Raw genomic sequence first — 19,504 nt, forward strand, 5'->3', positions numbered from 1 at the left:
CCGAGCAGCGCTGAGTAGGCTGCGCGCGTTGACCGGCAGTTGCAAACTATTGGCCAGTTAACGTCCCCCTCGCTCCTCCACCCAACTCCACCCCGTTCTTCTCGCCCCTTCCGCCTTCGTTTTTCGATTTTAGGATCCTCTCCTTCCTTAAGTGTTTGGATAAATTCGCCGTCCGTAATCGGTTCAGTTGGAAATTACCCGATGGTTTTCCTACTTTTTTTGAACGCTGACTACAGAAAATGGCATAGGGAGGTGGGGGAAGAGGGAGGAAAGTGTGTGTGCGTGTGTGTGTGCGCGCGAGTGACAGGGGACAGAGACGAGAGATAGGAGAGAGGGAGAGGAAGAGAGGGAGAGAGAGAGAGAGAGAGAGCGAGCCCAAGACCTGAGGGGAGGGCAGGGGGCTTCCCTCTCCTAGAGGACGGACAGAATGATACATACTGTCATTAACAGTGTTGACCCACCCAGACCCCACCCTTCGGTTGCATCCATCATACAGTCATTACAAAGAGGTAGCGCTGTCACACTGCTTGCCCTGCTCCTGGGGCTCTCAGCTGGCTTAATGAGGTGCACCCAGCCGGGGCTATTGTGCAGCTCGAAAGAGGCAGGAACGAGACGGCAAGGATCCTAGCAGCTGCTCGCAGCAGCCTCGCAGCAGCAGCCAACCCCAGACCTCAAGTGGATGAATGCCTCTGGAAGTGTTTTCCTGAAGGAACCCATCAGGCAGTGGAAGACTGTGGCAGGGCTAGTGAACTTAGATGGGGCTTTCCTCTGCTGCCGTTGAGCTGGCTGGAGGCAAGTGCAGTCACTCGGGTAATCGCGGGGGTGCTGGGGGCGGGGGTGGTGGTGGTGGTGGTTTTAAGCCAGTCCACGGTCAAAAGGCGGCTTGGATCAATTTCCCCTCCAACCACTCAACTCTCCCCTTTACCTTTTGTTTTGTTAGTTTGGCTTTTTCCACCCCCACCCCCTCCCCGGTATGTTCTGAACAGTGCGTCTTGCTCTGGGGTTTGATTGTATATTTAAATGTAATTCTGATTGGTGAATGTTCTCTCCTTTTTGTTGTGATTACTAGAGATACTTTAGCCCTGCCTTCCCAGTTCTGCGCCCAGCACAAGCAGTTTTGAAAATTTAAGTGCAAAAAGCATGACAAAGCAATATGAGGTTGCCGTGGTAAGTGAACTTTTAACCGAAAATTACCATTTCTTCTCGTCTGCTCGGTCTGTGGGTGGTTTGAAGGGGAATCCTCACACACAAAGGGTTGGGGGCTGGGAGGAGGGGTGGTTAAACAACAACAAAAAGAAACCCGTACAAACCAGTAGTGCTAATTTTGTTTTTCTCTCTACTATGGTCAGTGGACAAGTTCTGTATTTATATGTTTGATACTCTTGGGATGGTAATAGGCTTGATGCATTTAAAGTGAGTGAGAGTTGGCAGTAAGCAGGGCAGAGGTGCAGGGAAGGGAGGCGAAGGGAACTAGGTTATTGTCTGGTTTCAAAAGAACCTTGCAGCTCTGACTTCCTGAACTCGGCACATTAGCCGGGTCATTCCTGATCAAAATCCTGAAGAAGAAAAGAAACAATGGGGTCATCCTCAGCTACTACAACTATCTCTGTGTCCTCTCCTGCAGTTAGACCATTCTTCCTCACACTTCCTCAGGTAGCAACATTTGAAGCCATCATTCTTAGACAAATTTTAAATACTAAATGATGATGAAATAATATATTTGCAAAGTTGTGGTCTTAAAAGGTTTGAGGCTGGAGAAAGGAATTGCTTATTAACCCTCCTTCCCACTGCCCTCTCCTCTCCTCCCTCTTCCCATTCATTCCACTTTTTAAAGTGTACAGATTCATTCATTTAAGAGTCCTTCTTCAGCATCCTTTCCTAATCCCTTTTGTTTTTAAATAGGAGGTATATTCCAGGGATGGACTTCCGGATTTTGACCCTTTATCTCATTCATTTTTCAAGAATAGGTATCCAACACAGTATTTGTGACAATGTAAACAGTTCTAAGTTTGGTAAAAGACAGCCTTTGCTCTGGAGAATTCTACATTGTTTGGCCTGTTTTGCACTTTTAAAAAAAGGATTAATAGTGCTCAGTAGTCTTAAAAACTTTCAGTTGCCTTTTAACTTATCCAGGGCTGTTGCCATGGAGAGAACTGGGATGCCCTATATTGGAATGGACCTGCCCATTTTCTGATGAGGCAAGGCCAGCTAAGTTTTCTCATTTGAAGGATGGGATGGAAACAGAAATACCCACTGAAAGGAATTGTTTTGTTGAGTCCATTCTTAATTTTCATTTACGTGTGTGTAGATATAATTGCATGTGTCTACATTTCTCAAGACCTATTCTGAAATAAAGATTTTTAAATTATAAACTTCCTGTGATCATAGGAAACACAGAAAATAACTTAAAAAATGATGGTATTGCAATAAAGCTTAATGTATTTTAGCGGGCATATATTTTAATAACTTATTTTAACAACTGACTTATTTTTTGCCTATTCTACATGAAGTTACTGTAGTTCAACAGTAACTACCACAGGAAAGTGATACCTTATGCAGTCAGCTTCCAAAGTCATCAATATTGATTTTAATCTAGCTGTTTGCAATAACCATCCTTAAAACAGTTTTCATTTGAGAGCTAAAATACCAAAATGGTTAAACTACTAATTTGTTGGTACAAGAGGAATCAATTCAGTAAAATTTGTGAAAAAAGAGTTTAGATTAGAATATAGTATTTTATGTCTTTGTATTAGCAAGAATTTCAGTTGAGAAATTTGCTTCTTCTACCCACTAATATCCATAGACCACAGGTAGTCAGCTAGCAATGTTCTTAACTGTATAATTAATTTTAGGTCATATTACTCAACTATCATAGGATTTAATTTTACAATTAATCCTGAACTATACTAACACTACCTGGGGTTTTAAAATAAACACTTTGAACTATATGTATGCAGTGCTAAACAAAGAAATAATTCATTATCTACTACTGATGTATAGATATTTATAAATAAATATATGTCCTATATATGTAAAATTAAATTACTTTGACATGTGGAGAAAAACAACTTTATTTGGAGTTATTTTAATCATACTCATAATTTCAAACAAGCCATCAGATTTACTTAGTTTTTACCTAAACACTGAAAATACTGTTTTAGTTGAAGTAATTCATTAAAAATTATTATTTAAAATAAGCTGGGTAATTGAAAATTATCTTCTAAATGATAATAGTGCATGTAGTTTAACTGCCTTTAAAATATTTAGACTCTTTAATGCTATATATTTAATGCTATATATTCCTCATACTTTCCCTCACCATAATTCTGTGCCCATTTTAGATTTGCTAAATATTCTTAATATGGAAATTTAAAATGTAAAAGTACACTTACCAATTTTTTTCTACAAAATACGAACATTTTTATTTTCAGTATAATTGCTTTTATACCAAAATTATAAGTGTTCTATTTATGTTATTGGCACATTGGAAATACAGTGGTCATGTTCCGATATTTTTCTTGAACCTCAGTTTATTAGAATAAGTTTTACAAATAGCAGAAAGCTTATAATGTTCACAAGCACAAAATTCTTAAGTGTTTTCAACTAAGCAATACTCTCATAGAAAGTCATTGATTCCAATGACAGTGACTCACTTTAAGTGAAAAAGTATTCATGCATAAAAGAGAAAAGTGAGATGTAGGAAGTGGCAGTGGATGGCAGCCAGGTTATCTAATGGTACATTGCAGGTTTTGCCCTTTGTACCATATCCAGGGCATGCAATGTACCTGCAAGCATAAAGGCAAAAAAGAATGGCTGAAGTGACATTAGAGTTTCAAAAATGCAAAAATCTTCATTTATTGTTTCTAATTGGTATGAAATGTAGTATGTATCCTATGTCAAATATACAATCTAAAATCTCGAAGAAGTTAACTTTTAATAGTTAACATGTGTTGTCTACCTGCTATGACTCAGTCATGGATTTAATCATATATGTAAGTGCCTTATATGCAGTATCTCAGTTAATCTTCAAAACACTTTAGGTGGTAGTTTTTATTTCACCTAGAAACTGAGTACCTAAGGTAAGACAGCTCATGAACCATAAAGTAAGGATGTGAATCAAAAATCTATCTGACTCCAAAATTGGATCCAAAATCAAACAAAATGACAATCAAATAATAGAAAGATATTAGATTTTAAAAGGCCTTCATATAAAGCTCATGTAATTTCCACAAATTCTGAGGGTAGGGATTGCCTGTCAATCTTGGCACTTTTGCAATACAACATTTTTGAAGAAAAAAGTTCCACTGAAATATTTTTAACTGTACCCACATTGGGTTTGGATACATTAGCCTGGTTTGTCTGGTTATTTCTCTTTTGGGACATTAATTATGGAGAATTTATTATATTCTCGATTCTATTCCAAAAGCAAAAGGAGAGAAAGATTAACTCAGTTATAGTGACAAAAGTATTTTAAAATAAAAAGCAAAAATACCTACTAAATAAAAGGAAGACCTAACTGTACCCAATTTCCCTTAAAAGGGAACTTAAATAAGCAGAGTGATTTTAAAAATTTTAATGACTAAAATGGAATTTAATTTTTCATTTTCAAGACTTTTAAAATTTTGATTACACTTACATTTGGTAATGTCATAAAATGTTATATGATTTTTATAGGTAGCAAATCATTTGATATTTTTAATGATAATATGTATTTTCTAAGCTAGAGTTTACTTTGATATACTTAATCAATTAACTTCTAATCACAGTGATTAAGGGGGATTTTTTAGAAACATGTCAGTGATATAGAAAATAAAAAGTTTTAAATAGGGCCCTACTATATGATTCCTTTTTAAATATTAAAGATGATAGACTCTAATAAATACAGAGAAAACATCCTTTCCCATCAAAATGCTCTAATTTTGATCTTTTTTGTTTATAAAATCTTTGGACTTAAGAGATTGGGACATAAATATTGCCTATTCTTGGGTTTGTTTATTAGCTTAGATGTGGAGTAGAGATGTTAAGATTTTATCAAGGTAATTCATTCAAGCCTCTTTAACAATGAAAAAATGTTTAAGGACATCATTGACATTCAACAGAAAACTGCTCAATATTTCACTTTTCACCTGAGAAGAAATGAAAGCACTCAGAATAACTCTATCTGCACTTTATGCAATAAATGGGCTCCTGAGTTGTTTTGTGTAAATCTTTTTTTAAAAAATCGCCTTACTTTTTTTTTAAATGCAGAGAGCTCACACGTTAAAATACTATTTGAATTAATGATCTTGTTAAGTGAATAACTTAAAAAAATTGATACATCCATTTTGTAAGTTTCAATTTTTTATAAAGTGAAACTATCGAAATTAATCATGTTTAAACCTCATTACTATGAGAGTACTAGTAGATTTTTTTTTAAGTCAGATAATTTTGGAATTTTAAGAACCAGTTTACTAAGGGGAGAATTATAAGGCTTGAGCATTTCAACCCACAGTATTCTAGCATTCAACCACCCAACTCTATTTCACTTTGATTTTGGAAAAACCCCTGAATTTTTACCCCTCTCAAAACTAATTTTAGTTACTGGTCTAATTTTAAAAAAAATTCAGGCCAAGTTTTTTTAATAGCTAATAAAGTGTTCATATAATTTTCTGTTTCATCCCTTGATGTGGAGATTTATATTACATGATTATGTACTAAAATCATACAACCGTCTATACAATTTTTCTTTCCATTCAAATTCATTGAAGTGCACAAATCTGTCTATATAAATAATGAACATATGTAATTATACATATAAAAGTTATGGTTATAGCAATATGAAGTTAAAAGGGAAAGTTATTAGTTGTTCAGTATTAAATTTATGGTATAATTAACTCCTCAAAACATAATTTTATCTAATAATAATATTAACTATTACTAACTAAAAATGCAGGAGTATTTTAGGATAAATTCTGGAGTCTATTTTCTTCTATCTCTCCATTATTGTTTTGTCATAACTGTACAAAATGATCATTTCACTTGGAAAACTGGTAGGAAAAATGTGAACTATGTTTAAAGTAAGAAAAAAACAAAGGATCTTAAGAAAGTTCCTGCATAGGTCCTGGAATCCTTCAAGCTATGCACCACAATTATCCCTGTAAATCCTTTTGAATATAAAATCATCACATTTTGTGTTCAAAGTAAAGTTATTTGTTGTACATTTTCAAAGCCTCTCAGAGCATTACAGAAAGGGCAGAGTAATACAAGCTAGACACAGCCTCGCTTGACAGACATTGACAAAGGCTGAGAAGGCAATGTTAATGCTTTTAATTTTTAAAAAATAGAGATTATAAAGTTAATAAAACCTGAGGTCATTACCATTAAGAACTAAGAACTCAGCTTTTCAAGTGTTTTCAGTAAAAATAATTAACTATGGGATAGGTAGTTTAAAGAGCTGATTAACATTATAAATATTTAACAAAATCTAAAATACTACCACGATCCTTTGTTAAAGATAATTAGAGCTAAGATTGCTACAGAAATCTAGACTTTTGAATTTCTAATTTCTTAGTGCTTAATTTACCATTAAATCTGATATTGTTGCAGAGATGATATTAATATATAAGTTTGATTCCTACCATGAATACTGCCACATTTTGATGTCTTAGAATGCAGTGAATGATACACTTCACTCAACAGACATTATTACATGCTCACTGGGTTAGGCACGGTGCTAGAACCTGATAATACTTGGCTGGCAAAAATGGCTGTGCTGTCAAGTAATGCATACTCTGTGCAAGAGATAGAGATGTCAACAGATGGTTATAACGTAGTGAGATAATTGGTATCAGAGATATGTAAAAAGTACTTTTAGGAGCACAGAGGAAGCTATCGCTAATATGCCTGTGATTGACTTTAGTGTGGTATTCAGGAAGGCTTCTCAGTGGAGGTGGAATTTTGCTTACTGACTTTTTTTCCATTTTAAAGAAATGTAACAGTGGCTTTTCAAATAATATATAGAAAGATGAAGTATATATTTTTCTTGTCTTTACCTATTGATATGTACTTATGATGAGAGAGAAAAAGTTTTCTGTGTAGGATGCTGAGTTGTTCAAGATTCATTAGTGTAATTTCTCAGATACACTGCCTTTGACAAATGTGCACAGCCGGGAAAGCCTTTAATATATTGATTATGTTAGTGTTTTGTTGCTAGTAGCATAATGGATAAAGCAAAGGCCCCATTTTCATTCTTCTATGCTCTACCAAAAAAGAAAAAAAAGTATCTTGTAAACTGTGAAAGGCACACAAAAGCAGAAGTAATTAAATAATGTAAATGATGAGGGAGATTGCCTGTGATCTGGGCTACATTTAGAAAGGGGGGTGTAAGAAAGAGATTGTTTGAGAGGAAATGATATGAAAATATTTTAAAATAGGAAACAGAGTTCTGTTTTATAACAATAGATTGTCAGCTTAAGCAATTTCACTTTCCTTTGTATTACTTTCACATTTGCAATGGAGGAGAAGGGAAGTACTATTAATCTGAAATTTTCCTTATTAGTAAGTAGTACCAGTAATCTGAACAAAATTTGTTTCTTAAACTCCTAAATGTGTGTAGTTTTACTGTAAAAAACCTTCACTTCAGAGTGATTAGTACTTTGTGTGAATATCATTATGCATTTTGCTCTCTGATATCTTGACAATACAGTTTAGCTTATTCCCTCTGGGATTCTCTCCTGGCAACAATTTTTTATTTCCCTGTGTTCATTTTTAGGAAAATCCTCTCAACATTGTTATAAGTATTATTTTATAGGAAGGAAGTATGTAAAATACTCTTGAACTCATTTTACTTGTGAGTTTGAATAGCATTCAGATTAGAATGATTTCCCCAGAATTTTGTAGGCTTGCCCAATCCAGCTGTATATTTTATATGCTAATGTAAATTCTATTTTTGTTCCCCTTGGGGGTTTAAGTGATTATAATTGTTGCTCTTCAAAAGCCAAACAGATGATGATTGCTGCTTCAGGAGTATACCAAAAGAAACTGGCTTTCATTAAACCTGCTCATCCACTTCCTAATTATCTCCATTTTATCTAGCTAAGAAGCAGGAAAAAATGGCAAGTACAGTTCATTGAAGCCAGTTCAGTTATTTAAACATCGCTTTATTGAACTAGCAGGAGGTGTTAAAGTAGGGAGAATGTTTTCATTCTAACACTGATATGTAGCCAGTGGCCCAACTCAAGAGTCAGTTGAGCATCAAATGCCAGAGGCCATAGAGAATGAGAAGGGAGAGATTTTGAGTTATTCTGAGAGGAGTCCTCTAGTGGATACAATAAATAGTGCTGCAGTGACAGCTATTCTGAAATATTCTTTTTGTTTGTTTTTCTTCCTATAAAATCAAAATGGAGTTAGCTATTTAGTATCCACTAAGAAGCACCCAGAAATACACTCTGAGTGAAAAGGAAATTTCCTATATATATGAAAAAAAGAGATATATATTGATAAATTCTAAAAGGACACCAAATTCCTGAGACTGGCCAATATCAAGGGTGCTTCAGGTCACATAAGCCTTGGGATCTGCCCATCACTCAGAAAGTAGATTCTCAGGGAGGCTGGTTTTCCTCAACAGGGGGACTATCTCTACCATTTGGGCAACAGTGGCTCTGAGTTATCCGTTCTCCAGTCCTCTAGGGTGGCCTTGGAGTTGAGTTGCACTGGAACATGTTTCTGACCCCTTTACTGGCTGTCCTTCTGATGGCACAGAGAGGGTCCTTGAATTCTCACTCAGGGGAACAGAAAAATGTCAGTCAACAGCTGTTCAGCTTCCAGCTGTGAGAATGCAATTCTCTGCTGGTTAAACGAGAAACCCTGAAGGGGCTCTCTCCTCTCTGAAATTTCAAAGAGCCACGTTTTGGAAACCAATTGTCTAAGGTGAGACTTAGATAAAACATTATATTCATAAACAAAAAATGAAATGGAAGGTTCTGCATTTTCTATAGATTTTCATTTTCATGTTCCATGATATTTCAACAAGTGTCAGGCAATTTCACTTTTTGAAGTTTTAACATAGAGTTGTTATCTGATGAGCTGATTTTGAAACTTTCGAGAATCATATTGAAAAAGAAAAAGTTTACTTAATTTTTAAAAAGGAAATATGTTCCTGACAGGCATTTGTATAATTTACTAGAAAGTTATATACGTTAAAAATTATTTTCCTCTAATTTCTTATGCCAATAAAAAAACTTTCCAGTGTTCATAGATTTACTTTTCTTTTAGCTTTACAATAACCCTACAAAGTAAAACAAGCAAACACTATCGTTCGCTTTATATATAGATACATAGTGATTCTCAAAAAGTTTAAAAACTAGAATCTGGGCATTCCAACTCTCTCATTGACATCTTGATCAACATCTCCTTGATCTACCAACAGCTTGCCAATACATGATGTTGAATTATATTTAGATTGCAGAGTCATTTCTAAACCCCGAGGGTAGGGAGTCCTCAGAGAATAAGTATTGTCCCAATGAGCCCTTAGGTAATCTATGCAGTTTGCATTCTTAAACCTAGAGAGAGGGTATAACAATAGTCTTGTTCTCTAGAAACTCTAAATTAAAAATTCTGTCTGGTGGGGTAGCAGCACTGGAATTTCTCTGAATTCCTATATAGAGATATGGCAGGGTATAAATCACTCTGGTTTCCTACCAAGAAGGCCTATAAAAGCTGTAAGTCTGAGAATGTACCAGCTGCACCCAGACTTGCCCTAGGCACAAATGGTGGAAACTATCTGATTGGTTTCCTCACCTCCTCATCATCTTCTCTTGATACTTTTAGGACCTGGCTGTCCTTTGTTCCCCTAGGCTTACGCTGCCACCTTTACTGACATTGCTAATACCCAAGATCTACTAGGACATATCTCTTTACCTTCCAAGGTAACAGGTTGTTCATCTAATAAATTAATCTCCACTAATGGGAAGATATTAAGGAGAGTACTGATTTCTGTTAATATTTAAAATTGGCTCTCAGGGAAAATGCACGTGTTTCTGTTATACAATCATGGTGAGTAACTTGTGGGATGGTCATGTCAGTCCAACATGTATATTTTTCTGGTAGTTTTTTTTCTTAACAGCATGGCACCACCTGATCTGTATCATTGAGGAGAGTGCATACTTGAAGTAGGACAGTTAGAAATGAACTAACTCAGAAGGAAAATATAACTCTGAAAAAACTGATTAAGTAATTTTGGCTTATTTGCCTATATTTATTAAATAGAAGTAACAAACATAACAAACACTAAAATATATCTATGCCAGTGGAATGACTGCAATTTCCCAGGGTTATCTCACATGTTCTTTCATTTTACTAACAGAAAGTTGTAGAAAATCACACTTATTCTGTGACCTCATAGCAATATGAATGTAAATAAAATCTTTTAAAGGTATCCTAGTTAAATCTTTTTCAGTATAACACAAAACATAAAATTGGCAATTATTCCAGTTAATCTGCTCAGCAGAGATAACTGAACCAAAATAGTTCAAGCCACTGTTTAACTCCATGTTAACTGCACAACTGAAAAACCTGTTCTGATTTTTGCTCTAAATCAGTTGTTCATCAGAATCACCTGTGGAGCTTTTCATACACATATGTGCTTAGATTACACCTCAGAATTACAGTGAAATCTCTTGAGGTAAAGGGGAGGCATCTGTACTTGAAAAGAAAAAAACCTCACAGGTAGATTGTGTTGCACAGCCGAGTGTGAGAATCCCTGGGTTTTCCTTTATCCAGTTCTGTCATCTAATGAAGATTGACTCTGTGCCAGGCACTTGCCAAATACTTTAGTCACTTAATGCTCACAACAGCCCTAAAAGGTAGGTTATTTTTAATGCCCATTTTAAGAATGAGAAAGTTGAGGCTTAGAGAGGTTGGGCAACTTGCCCAAGTCATATACCAAGGACACATGAGAGGCAGAACCAGAATTCAGGTCTGCGTGAATACTTTTAACCAAGACAACCCTGAACTTGAAAGGCCTTTTTAATATACAGATTGAAAATGTATGGCTGTATTTTATAGCTGTAATTTCCAACCTAGAAGCTTCAGTTTTGCTGCTTTGATTACCCTAGGAATATCTGGAGCATACAGGGATTGTTTCATTTTATGGCCTTAAAAGGGCCACTATATTCATTTGAAAGAAGACATGGTCTGATAGGTGAAAGATACTTTAAAATTATAGGTAAAATGTTTTGCTTTCCTTATATAAACATCACAGATGACTTTCTACCTCAGTTCTTAATTCAGAAACTCAAGGAGCTGCTATAAACTACCTATTAATTTCATTGCAAAAATTATTCAGATATGAGACAGAAGAGCATGATTTTCCTTTCAGGTCAATTTCTTATAAAAAATTAATAATTGTGTAAAATCATTGCTGATAAATGCAGTTTCCAGTGTGGACTGTGCAATTTTAGGATTTGTTCTTTTTGATTTGGGATTGACACCAATATTTAGAATAGTGATGACTCATGTCTAGGACTGAAATTTGTTTTTCATGGGTTTATACAGTTTTCCTCTTGAATTGCACCAAAAATGGTTTTTTAATTGGCTTTAACTCATGCCCAATAAATTGGACGAAAATTGATTGCCGCAGTCATGTTTGGTTTAAAATTATTCAGGACTGCGCCATGAGTCAAATGAGTGCATGAGTGAGGGCAGCGGCACTTTATGTCCTCTGTATATGACAAATACGTTTTTTTTTCCAAAACAGTCGTCATTCATATCTGAAAATTAATATATGTCTGTGGTTTATAAAACTTAAAAGATAACAGAACACATTAAAATACATCATATTAAAAAATAAGTTTCTGTTATTTTGGTATTTTTTCTTAGTTAGTACCTTCTTTTCCAGTTCTACCAATGTCATAAATCTAATAAGATAAATAATACCTGTTAGATAGCTCTTGTTAGATTCTTGGTCATGGTATTAGAATATTTCTAAATAGCAAAACAAAATAAGTAAGAATGTTCAGAGACTGTGCCATCAGTCACAGTTGAGACATTGAGCCAGTTTTCCATTCTCTGAATAGTGATTTTAAAGACAAAAATTAAATAATATGAAAATTGAATTAACTCAGGTGACTGTTTAGGACATTGAAATAGCAATTCACTAATGGTACCTGTCCGGAAGCCAGTTTTTGTTCAATCTCATTATAATTATTTACTGTATTATGGTTTTCACTTACTTATATGCCATAGAAATATAAGCAAATCACTTTAAGGGTTTTGCTGGCTGGGAATGAAGGTTCATTTTATGAGATTCTTGAGCAATTTGAGAAAGGATTTAATAGGGAAAAAGAAATGATTAATTCATTGAAAAGAAGAACATTCCTTGGCCATAATACAGATAGTCAGTAAGTGAAGGAAACACTTTATGTTATTCTATATAATTAATATTAGGCAATTTTAATTGGACAGGATAGTTATACCTGATATTGTTGTCTAAGAAAATGGTGGAGCAATTTCTGAGATTTTTGTCATATCTATTTTTCATGTGTATTAAATCTCAATTTGTTTTTATAAGTGAATATTATTTTGTTTATAAACTGTAAAGCTCAAGGGGTATTATTCTGACCTCTCTCTTTATCTAAGTTGTCTTTTAAGAGGTCACTGGTCCTTACCATCCAGCATCTAGCACCTTTACCCACCTGGTGGCTATAGGCCCTCAAGCTTGAGCTGTAGAGTTTTTTCTTTCTGAAACAATAAACTATCTGTTTTTCTGACTTATGAAAAAGAATGCATGCTCAAAATTTTTACAAACCCAATAATGCAGAAAATGTAAAAAAAAAAAACGTAACTATAAATCCAACTCCCATTACCTCAAAATAGCCATTGTTTAATGTTCTAGTAAACATCCTTTATGTGATGTTTAATATGCTTAATAATATTTCATAAATATCTTCACATTTCATTAAATAATAAACACTACCTTTCTAATGGCTTTATAACTGTTTACTACATGTTTATGGAGTAGACTGCTTAAAATATGTAAAAGCTAAATAATTAAACTGCAAAACAATGTTACCCGCTGGTTAGAACAGCCAAGGACATCTTATATAAAATATTTCTCAAAATCCTATTATATTTGACCTGAATCTTTTTAAAGGAACAAATCATCCAACTATAAATTTTCTCTCTCTTCTATTTGTCAGCAGTAGAGAGCACAGCCAGGTATAAGAGTATGATTATTTCTGAAATGAAAAGTAGAGCTTTATCCGTTTATGTTCATCGTAATATCTGTTTTCTGGAGGCTTTTGTTCTCTTGCAAGTGTTATGTCATCTGTAATTTCTGTTGTATTTCTTTAAAACTACAAAATTGTACATCTGGAAGTACCTTAAAGGTAGTCTAATAAATAGTGGCTAAGGACTTGGGCTCTAGAAACAGCCTATTTAGGGCGAAATCCCAGCTCTTTTGATTTCTAGCTGTGTTATCTTGGGCAAATTACTTAACTTCCTCAGTTTCCTTATCTGTAAAATGATGAGATTCTTGTGAGGGTTAACTGATTTAATGCATGTAGAGGATTAGAATGCCACCTAGCATACACTATTATTACTAATCTAGTCTTCTCCTGGGAATCATGAAGTTTAGTCAGAGTGACTTTCTGAAGAGAATCAGCTAGTTAGCGGGATAAATAATACTAGGACTCATGCCTCCTTTCTCTACATCTGGAGATATTTGCTTAGTGCCACAGTGCGTACTTTCCCAGCAGTGTTTTTAAAGCCCTCCCTTAGGCACAAAGGTATCTTAGAGGCATCCAGGGCTACGCAGAGCAGCAGCCTGACAGGCTCTTGTCCCTGGTTTCTCTCCCTCACAGCTTCCGTGGGCTCATTGGCTCAGAAACATTATATGCTGAGAGCCCTATCTCTTTCCCAGTGCTGGTGGAAATATTTTGGCCATCAAAACACTTTCATTACTGTCAGTGTCATGAACTCTTCTATACCTGTCAGTCTTTTCCTCATATATATTATAGTCTGACCCTGCCTCCTCTTGCAAGGAGTCTTGAATTTTCGACGAAAGCTTCTTAACCCTGCTTATGTGTTGGTTCTAATTCCTCTACCTTTGGGTATCCTTCTATTTGACATTTTCTAAAATTCACAGTTGTCAATAGGTGTATCCTGTTTCTAATAGTTGTATATCTGTACTTCCCTCTACTGGCTTTCAAAGCCAGCATAATGTGACACCACAATACCCAACCAACCTGATTTCCTATGCTTTGTAGCCCACTTCCTCTATTATAGACAGGCTGGTATACTCCAACAAATTCCTGTAATTTTCACCTCTCAACCTCTTTTTATTTGCTCTAAACCACACACACACACACACACACACACACACACACACGCATGCACACACACCCAATTGAGATTTATATAAAGATCTTTTAAAACCGAGGACTGAACACTGTAATATATATGAATATTTTCCTCTTTTATACAAACCTTACAAAGAGGCTCAAACTTTCATGTATCCTTTTGATATGACTAATACGGAGACACATGTATCTTTTCATATTCATTTTATATCTAGAAATATTAGTATTCTAGAACACATCAGTACTCTGTAAGTTAAATAATAAGCACTCACATAAAAGAAGGTTTTTTATTGTTTGCACAAGGAATCTAGAAATATCATCTAGAGGAAAAAATTCACAGTAAATTGTGTGAAAATAATTCAAGGAAATGTCTATTTGTTACTCATACAGCTTAAAGAGTCTGTAACACCATTCATTTATGTGACATCTTCCAACTCATGTTTACAAAAACTGACATTTCAAGCAACCATATTCTCTAATTTCTCATACTAGAATGACAATGACCAAAGGTATAAAATATTATTTCTATTACAACGGTATCTTCAGCCTTAAAATGCACATACATAATGCTCCATCAGAGAAATGGATTTTTTATTTAATCACATCAACATGAAGAGTTAAGAGGGGTTAGTGTGAAATGGCAATAAACAGCAGCACTGGCTGTTCTGTGTTTATGCATATGTGTTTCTTCTTGGTGCTAATTACACTTGCTCGTAGAAGTCTGGCAGTCAGATGACTGGGCTTGACCTTGCGTGGGTCAATTTTATCAAATTATATGATACATTTAAGATGCACACAGATGCCTATTGAAGCTTAAAATAAAAACATTAAGTCTGTTTTCTATTGTTACCTACAATGAATTTAGATCTCTAAAAGTTTAAGGTTCATTCTTTTATCAGGCTGCAAAATGTTGTTTCCTTCCATTTCACTTACTCACTCAAAGTCCACAGCTATAGCTCCATCTATATCAATTCATAGCAATGTAAGCCCAGGAGGGAACTGCAAAACTATAAACCATAAGCAAGTTTTAGTATTCTTCTGATATTTTATGTTTTATAATGTCAAGTAGACATTAGTTATACATTTTGTTTTATTCAAAACATTACATTGTAAAAAGCCCTTTATATAGTCTACCTCTATATACCTTTAGATATTTATTTTGATAGATTTTTCAAGCACAATCTAAATAGAAAACTAGAGCAGAAAACACTGTTAGCCTATGTAAATGGAATAAAGATAATAGCCTATAAAAATATATGTGGAGATGGAAGAATGAGCCTAGGGAGAGGTTTAAAATAACCTTTAAAATCTTCCCTTAGAAATTAACACAGAATGGTAAATAAGAATAATGTATGCATATATAAAATTGAATAATAAAAGTGTCTCAACATAAAATCAAAATACTTTAATTTGATTAGACTGTGATGGTATATATTTGACTCAACTTGATTTCATCAAGTGATTAACTGAATTATAAGCTATACTTAATGCCAAACACTAATGTTTGAGCCTAACTAAAGTAACAATAGCCATAATTAATGCCAGAGAGAGTAACAGATTGCAGAAAGACTGACATCCGGGAAAACTATCTCTATTAACCTTAGAAATGTTACCTAAATTCCTAATGCCTCTGTTATGCCCCCTGAAAATGAGAAATAATTTATGTCCTTCTATACCTCCTGGGATTACAATGATAAATATGTAAAAGTACATTGAGCTTTTTGTGATAAAAGGTACTATAAAAATCTAAGGTGTTTTTATATTTTATCAGTCAAATGGGATCTCAGACTCAGTTCCATTTTGAAGACCCACAACTTTTTATGGGTGAATCATGAAATTGTATTGGGAAATATATTGAAGTCACATAACAGGGCAGATAGATGATTTTATGCCTTTTGGCACCTTTTAAACTTGGTTGCAATTAGAAATGTGAGAGAATATTTATCATGAAATATATCAATTGGGACATTAATGAGAGCTAATGAAAATATTTAAGAGACAGTATGCAAAGGCAGGAATTCTAATTCTGGCTCCATCAAATAAATGTGATAAGTTACCATTTTTGTTCTCATAATTGTAGTTACCATATATCGGCTGCTTCCTCCATGTCAGGAAGTTTTGAGTATTTTATACTTATGATTACATCTAACCTCACAGTGATTCTAAATTAGGCATTATTATTACGATTTTATAGATTAGAAAATCAAGGTTTAGAAGCAATAAAGTAACTTGTCCAAGGACCCGTGAAATCAGGTTCAAATCCACGTGTCTGAAGTCAAAACCCAAGCCGTTAACAATTTGCAAAACTGTAGCTCCTAGAGGGATAATATCCCTTCTATGATATTCCTATATAAAGGAGTAATTTTTTGACAAGTTATATTATTTTAAAAAGTGATATTGTACAAAAATTTATAAGGATAAATAATAACAACATAAACCAGACACATTGTGAATATGTATTATAAAACATATTAACTGAGTTATTTAAACCTCTCAAGTTTTCCATTTACTATCATTTCCTAAAATATAATCTGATTTCCTTCAAGCATTTATTGTCTCTAATCTAATTTTCTTATTCTGGCACATGCTAGGTACTCAAAGGATGCTGAACCAAATTGAAATGGGCCTTTTGTCAAAGATTAGGAAAAATATTTAGAAATAGGAAGTGATTATGAATCGCTCATTTGACTCTTAGCTGATGATAAATGTTATATCTGGAAGGACATAATTAGTTATGTGTGGTATTTTTGGTAATAGATTATAATCAGTCATTAAACAAAAACATGAAGACTTTTGGATATTTCAAAAGCTTCCAACATTTTTGCCTTAATACATCATAGGAAGATTGTTTGCTTTAAAAATATAATATGCCATTTCTCACAGAGGGGGATTAATAATTGAAAATCATTTAAAAAACTAACTTTACATTTTTGGTTATTTTTTATTTTTCATCATTTATAATGAATTGCTATGCCTTTAGAAATCATATGTAGCATTCATTTTGTGACAAAAATTTATATAAAAACAAGATTATTTTTATACTAATTTTATGCTAAAAGATTTTATGTTCATAATGAAAATGTCCCTTCTTAAAATTATCTTAGTTTTGAAATGCTATAATTTAAATTTATAAAATATCTTTTTTCACATGTCAAACTTGGTGACAGTGTATCTTTTCATCTGTATGCAAATTCACATCTTAAAAAAGTCTTATCTGTATTAAAGAATAGTTGAAGCTGTCCATTGTGTGCATATTTTCAATTTAAGAAAATAATAAAAATCATAGCTTAAGGGGCTTATTAAAGCTGGTAATTCAAACTTGTTTTCTAACAAGCAGAAAAATATCTTGTTATCGGATTATTGGAGATAATATAATACTGCCCAAAATGCTGGAATTCATTAAAATAATATTTCTTAATATACATATATAGTAGCCATTATTTAAACCAATATAACTTTATGGAAAATGATGGTATGGAAAGGAAAAGTTAGCTTACATAAACATAAATTTCTCTCTCATTAAAGGATACACAAAGCACTAATTCATCCATACACTTAAATTTAAAAGAATAAAAAAACCCCAAACACCTCTTTTTTGTTAGATATGAAGGATTTTTGCATATAACAATTCAACAGAAATGTCTTTGAGATTTCATGACCTATATTTATTTGCTTACTATCCTATGAATAATCAAATAACAATTTCAAAGTTTATAATTGTTTTTAATTCAAGTAGTTTAATAGTTGCTAAAATTTATGATAGCATGTTAAAATTTTTCTCACTTTTTCCAACAAGTTCATTTTTTATTTTTCCTTATCCTAACTGATATAAGCCTTTATATTGTCAGTTAAATGCATTCTGAGATTGATCACATTTTTGAAGTTAAACAAAATAAAAATTGATTCATTTTCTAAAGCTGTATTAACTATGTGTTGTCGGCTGAAGGTAACTTTTTATAAATGTTTCTAAGACTTAAAATGTAAATGCCCTTGTGGAAAATGCCATGTATCTTCTCATACTTGCTATCCACCTCATAAATGGACACCAACGAACTTGCAATTCACTTAAGACCCAAAGAACAAGGTACAACACTAAGACATTAGTGAATCAAGATGACAGTGTCACTGGCTATATGCTGGTCATTACACATATTAAATATTTGTGAAAAAAATCTATTTAAATAATGCTTAAAATTTCAAACCTCATATCCAAAAGAGCAGACAGAAAAATGCAGATATAAAGTGTGCGGTAAGGATCAGGTATGTGTTAGAGTACATACCTGGGATTTTTTTTGTTTCCTGTATTATCCTATAGTAATTACCTGGGTAAAGGGAGGAGGGAGTTGAAAAATAACTGTTATTCCTGTAAGTAGCTAAGCAGATCCTTTCTTGTAGATGACAACTTCTTAGGCTATTGTAAAAATCATTCTGGAATCTCTCCCGTGGCCCTATCACTTCAACCAAAAGGCCAGGTTAATTTCAATTTATGGTAACTCCTCTGTATCCGGTTGATCTGCTTTTCTTACAATGAAAGGAAAACTTTAGAGTCCATTTGATATCCACTTCCTCTCACCCCTGCTCAGATAAAGACGGAATTCCCTTTTATACCAGATTGGTTTAAATTGTCCCTTGATCTCTTAGCACACCAAACTTTACACAACTCCATACTGTACTTTTCAAATTGTTCATTCATAGTAGCTATGATTAGGAATCATGGCCAGATGCTGTGTCCCTTTTCCACTTCTCCTCACAGCTTCCCTTCCCCAAATAATTTTTAAGCCCCGTGGGCTTTTTCTTCTCTCTCACTGCTCCCTCCCACTACATTTTTTTTTTTTAAACAATATTCCATTCCAGGCGCCCCCTCTGCCTGCCGAAAGCATTTTTAATGACAGTTTACTTTAGCGGTCTATCAGCAGACTGCTGCCTCTGCCACCTGAATTTCAATTTCTTAATTTACAGCCCAGATAAAACAGAATGGAGCAGGATCTGGGCTTCTCTCTACATTGGGTTGGCCTTATCAAGCGTGAAGTTTGGCGCATTGCAAACCTATTCAAGTGATTATCTGTTGAGGACCTCTCGAGCCATCTCCATCTCTGCAGCGGGCTGATAAGACAGCTGTTTCTCTAGCCGCTGTGTCTCCCCGGGCCTCAGTCTTCTTCTGATACAAA

General features: G+C 34.2%; 1 protein-coding gene across 4 annotated transcripts in view; it reads left to right on the top strand.

The window, feature by feature from the left end:
• Nucleotides 1–1,069: 1,069 nt before the first annotated feature.
• The window catches only part of ELAVL2 (ELAV like RNA binding protein 2), a 159,291-nt gene continuing 140,856 nt past the window's right edge, over nucleotides 1,070–19,504 (top strand). For 3 of the 4 annotated variants that reach the window (XM_063650479.1, XM_063650480.1, XM_063650481.1), the window contains exon 1: nucleotides 1,070–1,167. In XM_063650479.1, coding sequence (XP_063506549.1) covers nucleotides 1,141–1,167 — 27 coding nt within the window. In that variant the 5' untranslated portion in view covers nucleotides 1,070–1,140. The remainder of the gene's footprint in view (nucleotides 1,168–19,504) is intronic. The other variant, XM_054500728.2, reaches the window with a different exon arrangement.

Source organism: Pongo pygmaeus, chromosome 13, assembly GCF_028885625.2.
Source record: "Pongo pygmaeus isolate AG05252 chromosome 13, NHGRI_mPonPyg2-v2.0_pri, whole genome shotgun sequence".
NCBI classification, from domain to species: domain Eukaryota; kingdom Metazoa; phylum Chordata; class Mammalia; order Primates; family Hominidae; genus Pongo; species Pongo pygmaeus.